The sequence below is a fragment of the Heterodontus francisci genome, chromosome 22, assembly GCF_036365525.1.
Source record: "Heterodontus francisci isolate sHetFra1 chromosome 22, sHetFra1.hap1, whole genome shotgun sequence".
Classification (NCBI taxonomy): domain Eukaryota; kingdom Metazoa; phylum Chordata; class Chondrichthyes; order Heterodontiformes; family Heterodontidae; genus Heterodontus; species Heterodontus francisci.
Genome location: NC_090392.1, coordinates 65,912,538 through 65,932,465, shown reverse-complemented (window position 1 = coordinate 65,932,465; position 19,928 = coordinate 65,912,538). Strand labels below are relative to the sequence as shown.

General features: G+C 42.3%; 1 protein-coding gene across 3 annotated transcripts in view; it reads left to right on the top strand.

Annotated features, from left to right (window-relative positions):
• LOC137381398 (zinc finger and BTB domain-containing protein 44-like) overlaps positions 1-7,735 on the top strand; it is a 36,289-nt gene extending 28,554 nt beyond the window's left edge. For 2 of the 3 annotated variants that reach the window (XM_068053939.1, XM_068053940.1), the window contains exon 6: positions 3,895-7,735. In XM_068053939.1, coding sequence (XP_067910040.1) covers positions 3,895-4,201 — 307 coding nt within the window. In that variant the 3' untranslated portion in view covers positions 4,202-7,735. The remainder of the gene's footprint in view (positions 1-3,894) is intronic. The other variant, XR_010977169.1, reaches the window with a different exon arrangement.
• The last annotated feature ends 12,193 nt before the right edge of the window (positions 7,736-19,928 follow it).

The window sequence follows — 19,928 nt, the reverse complement described above, 5'->3', positions numbered from 1 at the left end:
ACTCCATTTGCCATCTCTCAGCCCAGCTCTGCAGCCTGTCTATGTCCCTCTGTAACCTACAACATTCTTCGGCACTATCCACAACTCCACCGACCTTCGTGTCATCCGCAAATTTACTAACCCACCCTTCTACACCCTCATCCAGGTCATTTATAAAAATGACAAACAGCAGTGGCCCCAAAACAGATCCTTGCAGTACACCACTGGTAACTAAACTCCAGGATGAACATTTGCCATCAACCACCACCCTCTGTCTTCTTTCAGCTAGCCAATTTCTGATCCAAAGCTCTAAATCACCTTCAATCCCATACTTCCGTATTTTCTGCAATTTGAATAATAATTCTGAGCTTTTTCTTCTCTGGAGTTAGCCTCTCCTCCCTTCATGGCTCAGGTGTCTCAGCTGGGGCATTATTTTGATTGCCCTTTTTCTGTGTTGCCTCTAATGCCTGGGTACCTTTTTTGTACTATGGCAGCTAGAATTTCATACTGTGTTTCAGGTGTGTGTGTGTGTGTGCTGATACCTTGTACAGATTTATCACTTCCTGGATTTGTACTCTATGCATTTTAAAAAAGTATATATGTGAAATGGGCATTGTTGATATTTATTGCTCATTCTGAATTGCCTGTGAAGGTAGTGATGGGTGGCTGTTACAACCAGGTGAGAAAGGGATGAGGGTTCCCTCTCAGCCTTCACCTGGTCTTACCGGAACAGGGTTTTATTTTTAACCACTTTTTTTTAGCTGCCCCTTAGTAAATGTTTCCAATTGTAAGGCAAAGAAACCAGTCAAACAAGTTTTCTTGGGTTTAAAGAAAAAAGGTTGAACTTCATTAAACTTAAACTCTAATTTGGTTAACACCTACGGATTCGCGACTCGCCCACACTAGCATGCATGCGCGATGAACACACATGCAGATAAAGACAGAGCAGAAGAAGTAAAGTGGAAAAGTTTGAGGCAATATCTGAAGATGGTTTTGGTTACTGTTCTTCGAGCTTGCTGTAGAGTCCTTGATTGTAGGTAGATTTTGCTTTTCATTGGGGCTCAGTATTCTTCTTAAACCTTGTTGGATGTAGGAGACTTCTCTCTTGAGGTTCACGTCTTCAGTAGATTTGGAGTTACATGAGGTGGGAGCAGACAGGAGAGGCTGTGGCGAGCCAGCTAGGAGAGGTCTTCACAGTCCAGGAGCAAACAGTCTCTCTTTCTCTCTCTCTCTCTCTCTCTCTCTCACACAAACTCTCTGTACAATTCAAAAAAAACTCAGGTTGCCCAGCAGGTTAGTCATGTGACTAGCTGGTTTGACCACGTCTGTTTGTGGATTCGGCCATCTTAGCAGTCTTCCTGGAATGTGAGCTTCCTCACCTTCAGTGTCTCATGATCAAAGCCCATTGTGGGTTGAATGTGTCAGGAAATGGTCCTTTGTCTCCACAAGCACTGTCTGTTGGTGTGTAAACGTCTTTTTTTCTGGCCACGGCTGATCAGTTAACAAGTCATTTCCTCGCTCCAGTAACAGTTTAAAATCAATGTTCATATGACAAAATTAATATGCCTCATTCTTGGCAGGTGAAGGGGTCTGCATGACAGTGGCCGCCTTCAACCGCGATTGCAGTTTCAATACAACTCAGTGGCTTGCTAAGCCAGTTCACGGGGCAGTTTAGAGTCAATCTTCTGTTGATGTGACACTGGATTCACATATAGGCTAGTCTGGTTTTGGTGGTAGGTTTCCTTCACTATAGGGCATTAGCAAACCAGTTGGGTTTTTAACGACAATTCAGCAGTTGGCTTGTCACTTTTAATGATGCCAATTTTTTTTACAGATTGAATTCAAATTCTCAAACTGCTAACTCACATTCTCTGGATAATTCTCTGGATAATTCTCTGGATAATTCTTACAGTAATATCACTAGACCACTGTACATCGTATCTCTATATTTTATCAAATTTCAGAAACCAACTTGAGTTCATTAAAATGTGTCAAATAAAATGGAACCCTCTAAGGCATAAATTATCAATAGTTTAAAAACAGATTTTGTACGTTTCTGTGTTGCACCATCGTCAGGAAAATGTCGAGGGATGCTAAGGTAGCAAGAAGTATTTCCATCTGAATTGTATTTGATCTGAGTGTAGCCTTGCAATGCACCACACCAGTTCCCATTCATTTAGTCTTGTATAGAATTGGAAATCTAGGCATAAAATATTAATTGGTTGTCACAATTCAGGCTGTGCATTGCAAACCTATGAATTAGCAGCAGAAGTAGGCCATTCGGCCCTTCTAGCCTGCTCCACCATTCAATAAGGTCATGGCTGATCTGTTTGTGTCCCGAATTCCACACTTCCATCTACCCCTGATAACCTTTGATTCCCTTGCCTAACAAAAATCTATCTACTTCCACCTTAAAAACATTCAATGCCCCCACCTCCACCACCACCTGAGGCAGAGTGTTCCAAAGCCGCACAACCCTCTGAGAAGAAAATTCTCTTCATCTCTGACCTAAAAGGGAAACCCCTAATTTTAAAACACTGCCTCCTAGTTCTGGACTCATCCACAAGAGGAAACCTCCTTTCTACATCCACCTTGTTGAGACCGTTTGGGATCTTATATACTTCAATTAAGTCGCCCCTCACTCTTCTAAAATCCAGTGAAAACAAGCCCAGTATGTCCAACCTTTCCTCATAAGACGACCCGCTCATACCAAGTATCAATCCAGTAAACCTCCTCTGAATCACCTCCAACGCATTTACATCCTTCCTAAAATAAGGAGACCAAAACTGCAGACTGTATTCGAGATATGGTCTCACCAATGTCCTGTATAACTGAAGCATAACATACTTACTTTTATTTTCAATTCCCCTCGTAATAAAAGATAGCATTACATTAGCTTGCTTTCTTACTTGCTGTACCTGCATACTAACTTTTTGTGACTCATACACTAGAACACCTAGATACCTTTGCACCTCGGAATTCTGCAGTCGTTCTCTGTTTAAGTAATCTGCTTTTTTTATTCTTCCTGCCAAAGTGAACAACTTCACATTTTCCCACATTATATTCTATCTGCCAGATTTTTGCCCACTCACTCAACCTATCTATACGGTCTCCAACCTTCTTATGTCCTCTTCGCTACATACTTTCCTACCTATCTTTGTGTCATCTGCAAATTTAGCTACCATGCCATCGCTCCTCTCATCTAAGACATTGATATAAATTGTAAAAAGTTGAGGCCCCAACACAGACCCCTGTGAGACTCCACTCGTCACATCCTGCCAAGCAGAAAAGGACCCATTTATGCATATTGTCTGTTTCTGCCAGCCAGTTAATCTTCTGTCCATGCTAATATGTTAGCCCCTACACTATGAGCTCTTACTTTGCAGAACAACCTTTTATGTGGCAGCACATTGTTAAATGCCTTCTGGAAATCCAAGTACAGTATGTCAACAGGCTCCCTTTTATCCACAGCACATGTTACTCTTTCAAAAAAACTCCAATAAATTGGCTAAACATGATTTTCCTTTCACAAAACCATGCTGACTATTCCCAATTACCTTGTTTTTCTAAGTGCCCAGCTATAGCCTCCTCAATGATCGATTCTAACACCTTTCCCACGGCATAGGTCAAGCTAACTGGTCTATAGTTACCTGTTTCTGCCATTAATTATCAATCTACTAAGTGTATTTCAAAAGACTAGTAAATTTTCATTTCAGATGTATTTTTCTGTTCCCATGACATGATGGATTAGTAGTAGATAGTTTTACAATGATTTGTATATTACCGTTCATCTGTAGCTCTAGAAATCCTGATCTAAGTACACCAGGTGTAAAGTTTCGAGGTAAACAGTCATGTATCAAGACAGAATTGTACTTCAATATCCAGGATAAAATGTTACATTTACTTGTTTTCCAGTGACTTCATAGTGCCAGACTACCTGAAACAGGAGCAAGAGGAAGCCCTTGGTCAGTATGATATCGGAGACAATGGCTTTGATAACAACTCAGCAGTGCAAATGCCAGTTATTTCACAGGTGTCCTCCACACAAAACTGCGACACTGCATTCCCCCTTGGGCACTTGCCTGGAATTATGAACAAGGACGATGAAATAATGGAAGAGCAGAAGACAAATGGCTCAGATGTAAATGGAATCCTTGGTGTAAGAGAAGATCTACATAAGAGAGGTTCTCCAGAGGAAGGACCTCATATCCTTTATAATTAAATTAGCCCTGGTAGTTAAACTTCAGTTCTTTTGGAGAAAGTGCCTGGACCTGGGTCATTATTCTTGGAGCTTTTCTTCCAGACTCTGAACTATTATTTAAAATAGGTCACCATTGCATTATTTGTTCATCAAAGGTTCCAGACATGTCAGTGGACCTTCACTTACTGACGAGCACATTAAACCATGCGCTTCTTAATTCACACAGCAGGCATAGACTTTGGAAGAAGCTGTGGTACAGCTTTTGAACAATATATAGCAAACAGTACCCTCTAAAAATGTTTTACATTATACCTTAATAAATCTGCCAGTAGAACTTTCCTTGTCATATTGGCATTTGGCGACACATTTTAGGATCAAAGTTTGAAATGCTGCATTGGTGGACAACAAAAACTCATCTCTGATTTTTATCTGCATCAAGTCACTGGAAACATATCAAAATGTTTAAATACTACATAAATGCTATCTGCCTGAAATGATTTTATGACAGATATGTTGAATATTCTGATATAACTAAATGATGTACACAGGGTATGACATTTCAAAATGTCCATAAGAAAATGGATTTTTTCCAGCAAAAAATACATTTGTACAATAATACAAACCTTTTTATCAATAAGAATTCAAACTTGGCATTGGGAATACAAATGCTAGTCTGGATATCTGTTCCTGAATAGCTGCTGCTATTCATGCACTCCAAATTGTGCCATATTTCCTTCTGTATAATCAGATGGCTTTTGGTCACTCTGTTCAAAATACCACTTTGTAATGGGATTAGGGGCAGGGAAGAGTTGTTGAAAGCCATGAGTACCTTTCAGTCAGGCATCTGGCTTTCTGCAGAGCCATTTGACCATTACATTCCTGGCTGAAAAGATTAATGTTCCAATTGCTGTTTTTCCAGTTCAGGAAAGCAAAATATTACATTCAGCATAGCACAGTGATAAAATTAATGTCTGTTGATTATAAAGCTAATGTTTAATTAGTTTCCTGGCCAACTGGGCGAAGAACCTTGGGTCTGTCGAGAGTTGGTTTCAGAGCCATTAAATATTTGGCTCTGACCTGGTGCCACCAAAGTGTGACCTTTTTACATCTTCGTGATTTAAAACTGGAAATATTCAGATGTTTTCCAGTACATATTTTACTATTAATCTGACTTAATGGTGAATGCATATTCCCTTCAAAAGTGTTTAGCTACTTTTTAGTCTCTTGTAACTTGTGGATGTGCGTTAACATTGACACCACAGTTGGTGGCACGTTAGTGAAGAGTATTTTCAGGGAGCTTGTTTGCCTTGGCTGTTGTTGAATCAGTGGTTTATTGCAAACTTTTCTAAAACAGAAGTTTTTTGTGCTAACAGATAACTGGTTTTAAGCTTAAATGTTCAGACTTAGATTTCTACAGCTGTTAAAAGATTTTTTTTAAACAATCTACACAATTTGCTGTTTTGTGAAGTGTTCACCTTTTTAAAGGTGTTATTTACAATTGTTGATTCATTTGTTAATATGTGCAGAGGATCATGTAATATTTTGACAATCTGAAGGCATGCTGTGATTGATTAAGGCATGTGTGTTTTATTTTTTTTAATTTTTAGTTACTTCTATAGTCTTGGTATTCAAAATATTTAGGAAGTAGCACTCCTGAAAGTAAAGCACAGATAACATTGATGGTTAGGGCTTTATTCAAATAAATGTATTCAGTTATACATTAACCTTACCAGCAATACTGAAAGATTCCTGTCTGGGTAGCCAGAGTACCTTGTAGAGAAATAAAAGCTGAAAGTATGCTGGAAGCATTAGATGGAAAAACCTCTTACCATATTAATTTTGTATGCAAGGGGGTCTGCATAAATGTAACACTGATCCATGCCTAGAATTGGGAGTTTCAACATCTTTATGGTAAAGATGATTAGACAATCCAAGTATATTATTTTTTGGCAGGTTAGTTATGTGGTAAGGATTCTGTATTCCATTCAGTCATGTTGACTTGCATTCTGGGAATGTAGCCGTTTATATGACTGTCAAAGTATTCAGCATCCCAGAAAGCTCACTAATAAGTTGCAGAGATGTTTTTGATAAATATCTCTGGTATTCTTAAATGTCAAGACCAAAGGTGGTTTAAGTAATTCAAGATAGCACTAGCTTGCTGCTTTGGCTTAATTTTGGCCTATTTATCATGTGAATCAAAACTTGAGCTTATATTGTTTATCTTTAAAATATATGCATGTTAGTTATAGAGGTGAGCCATACTGCAGTGATTTTTCCATTGTAAAATCTGAGTAACCAGCATAGTAGCAGCACTAATGGCTTAATTTTATCTTAATTTCAAAATACAAATAAATCTATATATTGTTTATAGAGGATTTTCAGTCCAGCCTTCCAGCAATCAGGACATATCTTTTTTGCAATTCTAACTGAGGCATGCAGCCATTAGGCAACAGGATAGTTTTGCCTATTTATGCCAATAACTCAATTTCTGTACAGTATGCAAAAAGGAAAAAGTACTAAGCCCATTCTGGCTCTGAAATATTTTCATTGCATCTAAATAGAAAATTGCATTTACAAATAACAAAACATCTTTGCAAGCAGACTTTAGGGAAATGGGTGCCTAAACAGGAAAAATGAGCAACAATTAATGTTTAAGAAACAAAGTTGCTGTATCTTGTTACATTTATTAATGTATCATGTTTTTAATTGTTTTCATGACGAAAATGTTCTGTTCTACCAGAGTGGGTGAATGGTTAAATCAACTGTATATGTTGACCACTATTCAAAATTTAAAAGGAAGTTGTAGGTACAGTCAATGATACAGTAATTGTCCAGTTTGTTTACGTGGGCATGGTTGAAATTAAACATTTTATGTGTATCTATAGTAGTAGATGCTGAAGTAGATCCTTTGTCCTGTACTTCAAATGTGCATCTTTTAATTGTGTTAATATACTTCGCATTCTTGGAAAGCCCAGCACTTTGTCACTCTACATTTTGATGATCTTAAACTCATATTCCCATCACTGCCATAAACTATTTCAAGGACATTAATAAAGCTGAGCCTACAGTGTCCCTGTTGCGGTCACCTACTTGTATATACTGTATAGTCTAATGACTTGGAAATATTGCTAGCCTGTTGAGCAAACGGATTCAGATGGAATTTTTGATAGTATGATTGCCAGTAAATTGGATATTTTTTGGTTTGAAAACCTGGTTTTCACCAGCTTGGCCCCATGGCAGGCTAGTATAGTAAAACATAGCCAGCATTGGAAATGAGAAATCCACGTTTCAATGTGTTTAAATTGTAAATGAAAAGAAAATTCTGCGCTGGCTATGGCTTTACTATATCCTGTTGCGGGGTGGATGTAAATGTGTGTGCGTGTGTATGTGTATGCGTGTGTGTGTGTGTGTATATAGGGAAAAGTTCACATATTCTATTTTCATGCTCATATGGTCACAAGAGGCAAGTAGCATTGTATAAAGTTTGATAAAATAATACTGCAGTTGATAATCTGTGTGGAAATTATAAATAAAACTCTTTACCATTATATACTGCATACTGTGGCATGCCTGATTTTGTCAAAATAAAATGTCGTCTTTCCACAGTCCAATGTTTTTTATAAAGTACTTGAGTTTATTCCATTGACATTGAAACCATAACTACAGAAAAACAGGGGTCAATGTAACTGTTTTTCACAATTAACCCAAATGAATTGAAGCATCTTAAAATTTCCTACATTGTGTGCCCAGAGTCATTATGACACAGAAGGAGGCCATTCGACTCATCAAGTCCATGCCAGCTCTCTGTAGAGCAATCCAATCAGTCCCATTCCCCTGTTCTATTCCCATTGCCCTGCACATTCACTTCCCTCAAGTGCCCATGCAATTTCGTTTTGAAATAATTCATTGGCTCTGGTTCCACCACGCTCATAGGCGGTGTTAGTTCCAGGTCATTACCGCTCGCTGCGTTCTTCACATCCCCCCTGAATCTCTTGCCCAAAACCTTAAGTCTGTGCCCCCACTGCCCCCCAATCCTTGTACCATCTGCTAATGGGAACAGCTTTTCTTTGTCTACCTTAACTAAACTTGTCATAATTGTGTACACCTCTATCAAATCTCCTCTTAATCTCATTTGCTGTAAGGTAGAACAAATCCAGTTTCTTCAACCTAACCTTGTAGCAAAAATCCCTCCACCCTGGAACCATTCTGGTAAATTTCCTTTGCAGCCTCTCAAGGACCCTCACATCCTTCATAAAGTGTGGTGGTCAGAACTGGGCGCAGTACTCTAGTTAAGTAAAAGCAAAATACTGTGGCTGCTGAAAATATGAAATAAAAACAAAATGCTGGAAATATACAGGTCTGGAGAGAGAAAAAGAGTTTATGTTTCAGGTCTGTGATCTTTCATCAGAACTGGATACTGTACTGTAGTGCTGGCAGTACTCTAGTCGTGGCCTAACCAGAGCTTAATAAAAGTTCAGCATAACGTCCCTGCTTTTGTACTCAATATCTCTTCTTTATGAAGCCCAAGATCCCATATGCTTTACTAACTATCTCAATATGACCTGCCACCTTCAAAGATGACCCCCAGGTCCCTCTGTCCCTGCACACTCTTTAGAACTGTGCCATTTAGTCTATATTGCCATTGCCTCTCCCTATCATCTGACACTTGTCTGTATTAAATTCCAACTGCCACTTGTCTGCCCATTCTGCTAGCTTATCTATGTCCTGTTAGTCAATTTATATCATGCTCACTGTGTTGCACCTCCAAGTTTATTATCACTGGCAAATTTTGAAATTCTACTATATTCCATTACATGAATCATTTATATAAATCAAAGAAAAGCAGCGGTCCGAGCACTGAACCTTGGCGTACAGCGCTGTCTACGATTCTCCAATCTGAAAACCAACCATGTACCATGACTTGCTGTTTTCTGTCCTTAAACATTTTTTTTTTTATCCAAGCTGACACTGACCCTCCTATTCCATGACCCTTAATTTTGTTAACCAGCCTTTTAGGTGGTACTTTTGTCAAAACACTTTCTTAAAATCCATATAGAAGACATCCATTGCTTTCCTTTCAACAACCTTCTCTGTTACTTCAAAAAATTCAATTAGATTAATCAAGCATGATCTGTCTTTTACAAATAAAAGCAGTGCTGGAAATACTCAGCAGGCCAGGCAGCATCTGTAGAGAGAGAAGCAGTGTTAACGTTTCAGGCCTGTGACCTTTCATCAGAACTCTGATGAAAGGTTACAGACCTGAAATGTTAACTCTGCTTCTCTCTCCACAGATGCTGCCTGGCCTGCTGAGTATTTCCAGCACTTTGTATTATTTCAGATTTCTAGCATCTGCAATATTTTGCTTTTATTTTATTGCCTTTTACAAATCTGTGCTGGCTATCCTTACTTAAATCATCTTCTTTGGCCTCCTTGTCTCGAGAGATAATGGGTAAGCGCCTAGAGGTGGTCAGTGGTTTGTGGAGCAGTGCCTGGAGTGGCTATAAAGGCCAATTCTAGAGTGACACGCTTCCACAGGTGCTGCTGATAAAATTGGTTGTCGGGGCTGTTGCACAGTTGGCTCTCTCCTTGCGCTTCTGTCTTTTTTCCTGCCAACTGCTAAGTCTCTTCGACTCGCCAGTCTTTAGCCCCGCCTTTATGGTTGTCCGCCAGCTCTGGCGATCAGTGGCAACTGACTCCCACGACTTGTGGGTAGTGTCACACGACTTCATGTCGTGTTTGCAGACGTCTTTAAAGTGGAGACATGGATGGCCGGTGGGTCTGATATCAGTGACGAGCTTGGTGTACAATGCATCCTTGAGGATCCTGCCATCTTCCATGCGCCTCACATAGCCAAGCTATCTCAAGTGCCGCTGGCTCAGTAGGGTGTATAAGCTGGGGATGTTGACCGCCTCGAGGACTTCTGCTTGGAGATACGGTCCTGCCACCTGATGCCAAGGATTCTTCGGAGGCAGCGAAGATGGAATGAGTTGAGACGTTGCTCTTGGCTGACATACGTTGTCCAGGCCTCGCTGCCGTAGAGCAAGGTACTGAGGACACAGACTTGAAATACTCGGACTTTTGTGTTCCGTTTCAGTGTGCCATTTTCCCACATCCTCTTGGTCAGTCTGGATATAGCAGTGAATGCCTTTCCCATGCACTTGTTGATTTCTACATCGAGAGACAGGTTACTGGTGATACTTGAGCCTAGGTAGGTGAACTCTTGAACCACTTCCAGAGCGTGGTCACCGATATTGATGGATAGAGCATTTCTGACGTCCTGCCCTATGATGTTTGTTTTCTTGAGGCTGATGGTTAGGCCAAATTCGTTGCAGGCAGCCGCAATCCTGCGTTCCTGAGGGTCTCTGCAGACATTGTTCTGTGTGGGTTGTTAATGCAGCATCGTCGGCAACGAGGAGTTCCCTGATGAGGACTTTCCGTACTTTGGTCTTCGCTCTAAGACGGGCAAGGTTGAACAACCTGCCACCTGATTTTGTGTGGAGGAAAATTCCTTCTTAAGACTTGAATGCTTGTGAGAGCAGCAGGGAGAAGAAGATTCCAAACAGCAGGTCTGGCAGCATCTGTGGAAAGAGAAGCAGAGTTAACGTTTCGGGTCAGTGACCCTTCTTCGGAACTGACAAATATTAGAAAAGTCACAGATTATAAGCGAGTGAGGTGGGGGTGGGGCAAGAGATAACAAAGGAGAAGGTGTAGATTGGACCAGGCCACATAGCTGACCAAAAGGTCAAGGAGCAAAGGCAAACAATATGTTAATGGTGTGTTGAAAGACAAAGCATTAGTACAGATTAGGTGTAAATACACTGAATATTGAACAGCAGCAAGTGCAAACCTGAAAAAAAACTGGGTAAGCAAACTGAACAAACTAAGATGAAATGAAATAAATGCAAAAAAAAGATTGTAAAAAATGTAAAAACAAGGAAGAAAAAATAACTAAAAATGAAAGTAAAATGGGGGGCTGTCATGCTCTGAAATTATTAAACTCAATGTTCAGTCCGGCAGGCTGTAGTGTGCCTAATCGGTAGATGAGATGCTGTTCCTCGAGCTTGCGTTGATGTTCACTGGAACACTGCAGCAATCCCAGGACAGAGATGTGAGCATGAGAGCAGGGGGGAGTGTTGAAATGGCAAGCAACCGGAAGCTCAGGGTCCTGCTTGCGGACTGAGCGGAGATTTTCCGCAAAGCGGTCACCCAGTCTGCGCTTGGTCTCCCCAATGTAGAGGAGACCACACTGTGAGCAGCGAATACAGTATACTACATTGAAAGAAGTACAAGTAAATCGCTGCTTCACCTGAAAGGAGTGTTTGGGGCCTGGGATAGTGAGGAGAGAGGAGGTAAATGGGCAGGTATTACACCTCCTGCGATTGCAGGGGAAGGTGCCCTGGGACGGGGACGAGGTGGTGGGGGTAATGGAGGAGTGGACCAGGGTGTTGCGGAGGGAACGATCCCTTCGGAATGCTGACAGGGGAAGATGCGACTGGTAGTGGCATCACGCTGGAGGTGGCGAAAATGGCGGAGGATGATCCTTTGGATATGGAGGCTGGTGGGATGAAAAGTGAGGACAAGGGGAGCCCTGTCACGGTTCTGGGAGGGAGGGGAAGGGGTGAGGGTAGAGGTGCGGGGAATGTGTCGGACACGGTTGAGGGCCCTGTCAACCACAGTGGGGGGAAATCCTCGGTTGAGGAAAAAGGTCATATCAGAAGCACCGTCATGGAAGGTAGCATCATCAGAGCAGATGCGTCGGAGACGGAGAAACTGGGAGAATGGAATGGAGTCCTTACAGGAGGTAGGGTGTGAAGAAGTGTAGTCGAGGTAGCTGTGGGAGTCGGTGGGCTTATAATGGATGTTGGTAGACAACCTATCCCCAGAGATGGAGACAGAGAAGTCGAGGAAGGGAAGGGAAGTGTCAGAGATGGACCATGTAAAGGTGAGAGAAGGGTGGAAATTGGAAGCAAAGTTGATAAAAGTCTTCTAGTTCGGGGCGGGAGCAGGAAACGGCACCGATACAGTCATCAATGTACCGGAAAAAGAGTTGGGGGAGGGGGCCTGAGTAGGACTGGAACAAAGAATGCTCGACAAAAAGACAGGCATAACTAGGACCCATGCGGGTACCCATAGCGACACCTTTTACTTGAAGGAAGTGCGTGGAGTTGAAGGAGAAGTTGTTCAATGTGAGAACAAGTTCAGCCAGGCGGAGGAGGGTGGTGGTGGATGGGGACTGGTTGGGCCTCTGTTCCAGGAAGAAGCGGAGAGCCCTCAAACCATCCTGGTGGGGGATGGAGGTGTAGAGCGATTGGACGTCCATAATGAAGAGGAGGCGGTTGGGACCAGGAAACTGGAAATTGTCAAAATGACGTAGGGCGTCAGAAGAGTCACGGATGTAGGTGGGAAGAGACTGGACCAGCGGAGAAAAGATAGAGTCTAGATAGGAAGAAATAAGTTCAGTGGGGCAGGAGCAGGCTGACACAATGGGTCTGCCGGGATAGTCCCGTTTGTGGATTTTGGGAAGGAGGTAGAAGCGGGCTGTCCGGGGTTGTGGGACTATGAGGTTGGAAGCTGTAGAGGGAAGATCTCCAGAGGAGATGAGGTCAGTGACAGTCCTTTGGACGGTGGCTTGATGTTCGGTGGTGGGGTCATGGTCCAGAGGGAGGTAGGAAGAGGTGTCTGTGAGTTGGCGTTGAGCTTCTGCAAGGTAGAGGTCGGTACGCCATACAACAACAGCACCACCCTTGTCTGCAGGTTTGATGACCATGTCGGGGTTAGACCTGACGTGTGTCTTTCAACACACCATTAACATATTGTTGGCCTTTGCTCCGTGACCTTTTGGTCAGCTATGTAGCCTGGTCCAATCTACACCTTCCCCTTTGTTATCTCTTGCCCCACCCCCACCTCACTTGCTTATAATCTGTGACTTTTCTAATATTTGTCAATTCCGAAGAAGGGTCACTGACCCGAAACGTTAACTCTGCTTCTCTTTCCACAGATGCTGCCAGACCTGCTGAGTGATTCCAGCATTTCTTGTTTTTATTTCAGATTTCCAGCATCCGCAGCATTTTGCTTTTATTAAGATTCCAAACAGTGCAGGTGCGAAAACACAGCCCTATTTCATGCCACTCAGGATAGGAAAGGGGTCTGATGTGGTACCGCTATGTTGAATTGTGCCTTTCATATTGTCATGGAATGAGGTGATGGTACTTAGTAGCTTTGGTGGACATCCAATCTCTGCGAGTAGTCTGAAGAGACCACATCTGCTGACGAGGTCAAAGGCTTTGGTGAGATCTATGAAAGCAACGTAGCGGGACATCTGTTCGCAGCATTTCTCCTGTAGCTGGCAAAGGGAGAACAGCATGTCGATGGTGGATCTCTACTCGAAAGCTGCACTTTGCCTCAGGGTAGACACGCTCAGCCAGCTTCTGGAGTCTGTTTAAAACAACTCGAGCGAAGACTTTCCCCACTCTGCTGAGCAGGGAGATTCCACGGTCGTTGTTGCAGTGTCTGCGATCACCCTTGTTCTTTTAGAGGGTGATGATATTGGCATCGCGCATGTCCTGTGGTACTGCTCCCTCGTCCCAGCACAGGCAAAGCAGTTCATGCAGTGCTGAGAGTATAGCAGGCTTGGCACTTGATTATTTCAGGGGTAATGCCGTCCTTTCTAGGGGCTTTTCCACTGGCTAGAGAATCAATGGCATCACTGAATTCCGATTTTGTTGGCTGTTCGTCCAGCTCATCCATGACTGGCAGAGACTGGGCTGCATTGAGGGCGGTATCAGTAACAACATTTTCCCTGGAGTACAGTTCTAGGTAGTGCTCCACCCAGCGGTCCATTTGTTTGCGTTAGTCAGTGATCATGTCGCCTGATTTAGACTTGAGGGGAGCGATCTTCTTGATGGTTGGCCCAAAAGCTCTCTTCATACCATCATACATTCCTCTGATGTTTCTGGTGTCGGAGGCCAGCTGAATACGACTGCATAGGTGTTGCCATTAGTCATTTGCACAGTGCCTGGCTGTTCTTTGTGCAGTGCTTCTGGCTACTTTAAGTGCTTAAATCAAACCCCTTCTAAGTGCCTGTTGATTTTTTTCCTTGATTATTGTTTCTGGAACCTCACCACTGATAAATTGACTCATGCAGTTACTAGGAATGTCATTACACCCTTTCTTGAATAACGGTGTCACATTTGCCACTCTTCAATCCATTGGCACCTCCCACATATCTTGGGAAGATTGCAAGATTATGGCAAGCGCTTCTGCTATCTCCACTCCCACTTCTTTTTGATTCAGTATGTAGAAAGTCCTACAAGAGAAGGGGCAGTACTGGACCTAATCCTAGGGAATGAAGCCGGTCAAGTGATAGAAGTGTCAGTGGGGGAGCATTTCGGGGATAGTGACCATAACTCTGTAAGATTTAAGGTAATTATGGACAAGGACCAAGATGGACCAGAAATAAAGGTACTGAATTGGGGGAAGGCCAATTTCAATATGATAAAACAGAATCTGGCCAAAGTGGACTGGGAGCAGGTACTTGGAGGAAAGTCTACATCACATCATTGGGGTCATTCAAAGAGGAAATTGTGAGAGTTCAGAGCCAACATGTATCTGTTAAGGTGAAGGGTAGGTCCAACAAGTCCAGGGAACCCTGGATGTCAAGGGATATAGAGGATTGGATCAGGATAAAAAATGAGGCTTACGGCAGATCCCAAGCACTAAAAACAGCGGAGGCACTAGAGGAGTATAGAAAGTGTAGGGTGGCACTTAAAAACAATTAGGAGAGCAAATTGGGGACATGAAAAAACACTGGCAGGCAAGATAAAGGAAAATCCCAAGGCATTTTTTTGAGTATATTAAGGGTAAAAGGATAATCAGGGAAAGAATAGGGCCCATTAGGGACCAACGTGGCAATCTGTGTGGAGCCGGAGGACATAGGTGAGGTTTTAAAGGATTGCTTTTCATCGGTATTCACTATGGAGAAGGACGATGTAGGTGTAGAGATCAGGGAGGGGGATTGTGATATACTTGAACATATTAGCATTGAAAGGGAGGAAATATCAGCTGTTTTAGCGGGCTTAAAAGTGAATAAATTCTCAGGTCCAGATGAGATGTATCCCAGGCTGTTATGTGAGGCAAGGGAGGAGATAGCAGGGGCTTTGACACAAATTTTCAAATTCTCTCTGGCCACAGGAGAGGTACCAGAGGACTGGAAGACAGCGAATGTGGTACCGTTATTCAAGAAGGGTAGTAGGGATAAACCAGGTAATTACAGGCCGGTGAGTAACAGCAGTGGTTGGGAGAGGCAGGGATAGTCAGCATGGCTTTGTCAAGGGGAGATCGTGTCTAACTAACTTGATTGAATTTTTCAAGGAGGTAACTAGATGTGTCAATGAGGGTAAAGCAGTAGATGTAGTGTATGTGGATTTCAGTAAGGCTTTTGATAAGGTCCCGCATGGGAGATTGATTAAGCCCATGGGATCCGGGACAATTTGGCAAATTGGATCCAAAATTGGCTTAGTGGCAGGAGGCAGAGGGTAATGGTCGAGGGCTGTTTTGCGATTGGAAGCCTGTGACCAGTGGTGTACCACAGGGATTGGTGCTGGGACCCTTGCTGTTTGTAGTGTACTTTAATGAATTAGACGTGAATATAGGAAGTATGATCAGTAAGTTTGCAGATGACATGAAAATTGGTGGTGTTGTAAATAGTGAGGAGGAAATCTTTAGATTACAGGGAAATACAGATGGGCTGGTAAGATGGGCGGAGCAGTGGAAAATGGAATTTAATCCTGAAAAGTGTGAGGTAATGCACTTTGGGAGGACTAACAAGGCAAGGGAATACACAATGGATGGTAGGACCCGAGGAAGTACAGAAAGTCAGAAGGACCTTGGTGTACTTGTCCATAGATCGCTGAAGGCAGCAGCACAGGTAGATAAGATGGTTAGGAAGGCATATGGGATACTTGCCTTTATTAGCCGAGGCATAGAATATAAGAGCAGGGAGGTTATAGGATGGAGCTATATAAAACACTAGTTAGGCCACAGCTGAAGTACTGTGTACAGTTCTGGGCACTACACTATAGGAAGGATGTGATTGCACTGGAGAGAGTGCAGAGGAAATTCACCAGAATGTTGCCTGGGCTGGAGCATTTCAGCTATGAAGAGAGACTGAAAAGGCTAGGGTTGTTTTCCTTGGAGCAGAGAAGGCTGAGCGCAGACATGATTGAGGGTGTACAAGATTATGAGGGGCATTGAGAGGTTAGATAGGAAGAAACATTTTTCCCTTAGTGGAGGGGTCAAGAACCAGGGGGCATAGATTTAGGGTAAGGGGCAGGAGGTTTAGAGGGGATTTGAGGAAAAACATTTTCACCCAGAGAGTGGTTGGAATCTGGAACACACTGCCTGAAGGGGTGATGGAGGCAGGAACCTTCACAACATTTAAGGCTTATTTAGATGAGCACTTGAAACCCATAGCATACAAGGCTATGGGCTAAGTGCTGGAAAATAGGATTAGAGTATAGGCTTGACGGCCGGCATGGACACGGTGGGCCGAATGGCCTGTTTCTGTGCTGTATAACTCTATGCTTTCTTAAATGTGGAAACCAAATCTGCGCACAGTACTCCAGATGTGGTCTCACCAAAACCCTGTACAATTGTAGCAAGACCTCTTTATTCCTGCACTCCAATCCCCTTGAGATAAAGGCCAAAATGCCATTTGCCTTCCTAATTGCTTGTTGTACCTGCATGATAACTTTCTGCGATCCTTGAAAAAGCACACCCAAGTCTCTTTGAATATCAACACTTACAAGTGTCACACCTTTTAAATAAATTCTGCTTTTTATTCTTACAACCAAAGTGAATAACTTCACACTTCCCTATATTATACTCCAACTGCCATCTTGTTGCCCACTCCACTTAACCAGAAGGGGAAAAACTTTTTTATGCAGCGAGTGGTTAGGATCTAGAATGCACTGCCTGAAAGTGTGGTGGAGGCCTGATTCAATCGTTGCTTTCATAAGAGGATTGGATTATTATCTGAAGGAAAAAGATTTGCAGGGCTACGGGGAAAAGGTAGGAAGTGGGACTAAGTGAGCTGAACTTGCAGAAAGCCAGCAAGAACATGATGGGCCGAATAGCCACCTACTGTGATGTAACCATTCTATTTTTTTAATTTAAAAAGAGAAAAGGAAGTTTTGCTAAATGTCAGGTTCATAATTCAGTAGAGAACCAATACATAAAGTACAGAGCAGAACTGTTAAAGGAAATAAGAGGGTCAAGGAGAGTGTATGAGAAGGTATAGCAGGTAAAATAAAAGGGAACCCAGAAGTTCTTTAAAAACATATAAATAGTCAAAGGATGGGTGGGGCCAATTAGGGACTATAAAGGAAACCTTCTTGTGGCAGCAATGGGAATAGCTGAGGTACTAAATGAGCACTTTGCATCTGTCTTCACGAAAGATGACGTGCCAATGTCATAGTAAAGGAGAAAAACTGGACAGGATAAAAATGAGGTATTTAAATGGTTGGCAGCGCTTAAAATACAAAAGTCACCCGATCCGAATGAGATGCTTCCTAGGTTGCTGAGGGAAGTGAGGGTGGGAATTGCTGAGGTAATGGCCACAATCTTCCTTAGATATGTGAGTGGTGTCAGAGGGCTGGAAGATCATAAACCTTAGATACCTGTTCAAAAAAGGGGAGAGCAATAAACCTGGCAATTACAAGCCAATCAGCCTAACGTTGGTGGTAGGAGTATGGGATTAGAATAGTTGAGTGCTGTATGGCCGGCACAGACACGATGGGCCGAAGGGCCTGTTTCTGTGCTGTATAACTCTATGACTATGACTCTATGACTTCCTTTAGCAACCTAGGATGCAAGCTGTCTGGACCAGGCGACTTATTCACTTTAAGCCTTTCCAGTACATCCATCCTATCAGTTTCCAGCCCATCCATTACCTCTACCATCTTAGCTTCTACCAGTATTTTGTCAGCATCTTTTTCCTTCATAAATGCCAATGAAAAGTACTCTAATAAGTGTTCTTGCCTTTCCCTGCATCTCTCAGGATATATCACCCTCTTTGTCCCTATAAGCCCTACCCCACCCCCTGCTACTGCTCACTATTTACATGCTGGTAGAAGACTTCTGTCTTTGCCAGCCTTATTTTCCTCTTCACTCCCCCTCTCAACTTATTGTATTCTCTTTTAATATTGCTCATTTTTATTAAAATAGATTTTTTTAGTTAATATTGATAAATGAAAGGTCTCTATTGCAATGTGTTCTTCCCTCATTGCGCTCACTTTAAAACTTTTTTTTAAACCCACTCCTTCAATTAAGTTGACTTATAAGCACTTAAGGAACTTGTTCATGATGTTTCTTTTTCCAGTGATTGCTGTTAGTTGTTTAATACCATTCTGAATTCATACCTCTGTGATCCTGAAGTAGGGAGGTACTATCCACTATCACTGCTTCTTAATTATGTCTGCTGTTGAATGCCTGACAAACCACACTGCAAACGAGACAAATAAATTAAAATTTTAATTAGTTGTGTTAACTCAATCAAAATGGTTGAAAGAATTTTAAACACAGACAAGAGTTTTATGGATTGTAGGAGGAGGTCATCAAGCTACTTGGGATCTCCTTCAGTATAATACATAGATGATTTGTGCTTTATGTAAGGCATTTTAATCAATAGTTGAATGAAAGCGGTTGAATTAAGTTCAATTTAATCCGCCAGATGCCTCCCACAAGTCTGTTTCACAACTCCTAGTTTAAGTTTACTAGGTTCCATCCCACCCCTCCCCCACCACCTGCCTTCCCTAAGAGTTTTGGGGACCTGTGTAATGTAAGGAACTTACTGAACTTGTAAAGAAAATTAATTCATATTGCAAACAAAAAAACATTTAATTCTGCTTTACATGGCTATAAAATCAAAGTTGTTTTTGAACATGGCATGCCTTTAATTAAAATATTTAAATTGCAAACCTGCCAACAGTGGTGGAGTTCTCCTCATCTAGTTCTTTTGCCAGTTACCTTAAATCTGTCCTCTGGTTACCAACCCTACTGCCAGTGGGAATATTACACATTATTTTGTTAAAGATTGTGCCAAAATGGGAACAGAAAACTATTTTCCTGATATAGAAAATTGGGGCTAGTGGTTACGAGTAAGCATACTTGCTTCTTTCTATTTGTCAGCTGCTGATGCATGTGTTGAAATAGTTCCATTATGTCTATTAGAATTTCTTGCAAATGAGCAGTATAAGAAAACGCTATTTTGTCCCTACTCCCCCCCAGCCCCCCAAAGCTTTAAGCATTTGGTATGGTTTTAAGACGGGAAGGTTGACCGTGGCTAAGCTTAGCTCCTCCACTTTAAAGGTGACCTCAAGTGGTATTCACAAAGCAGTGTTTTTCATTCTGGTGACGCTGAAACAATTGAATGTGGAGATTGCTAATGAAAATTGCAATTTGAGATACATTGGCCAAATTATACTTTGAAGAGACTTGTCTGAGGCAAGACATTTGTGCTGTGTAATTCAATATCCCCCTGAAAACGGGTGTGGGATCATGATGTGTGATTAACCCGCGTCCGTTGCTTCCGATGCATCAGCGTGCAAATTTTGTTCTGTCAGCGTGAAGCATGCTGTCGAGTTGCTGCATGCTTGAACAGGGGTTACGAAATCGTGACAGGCTAGCAAGAGTTCAAGCTAGTCTGCACTACTTAAAGCCAGCCTGCACCTCTTAAAGGGAGGTGCCTTTT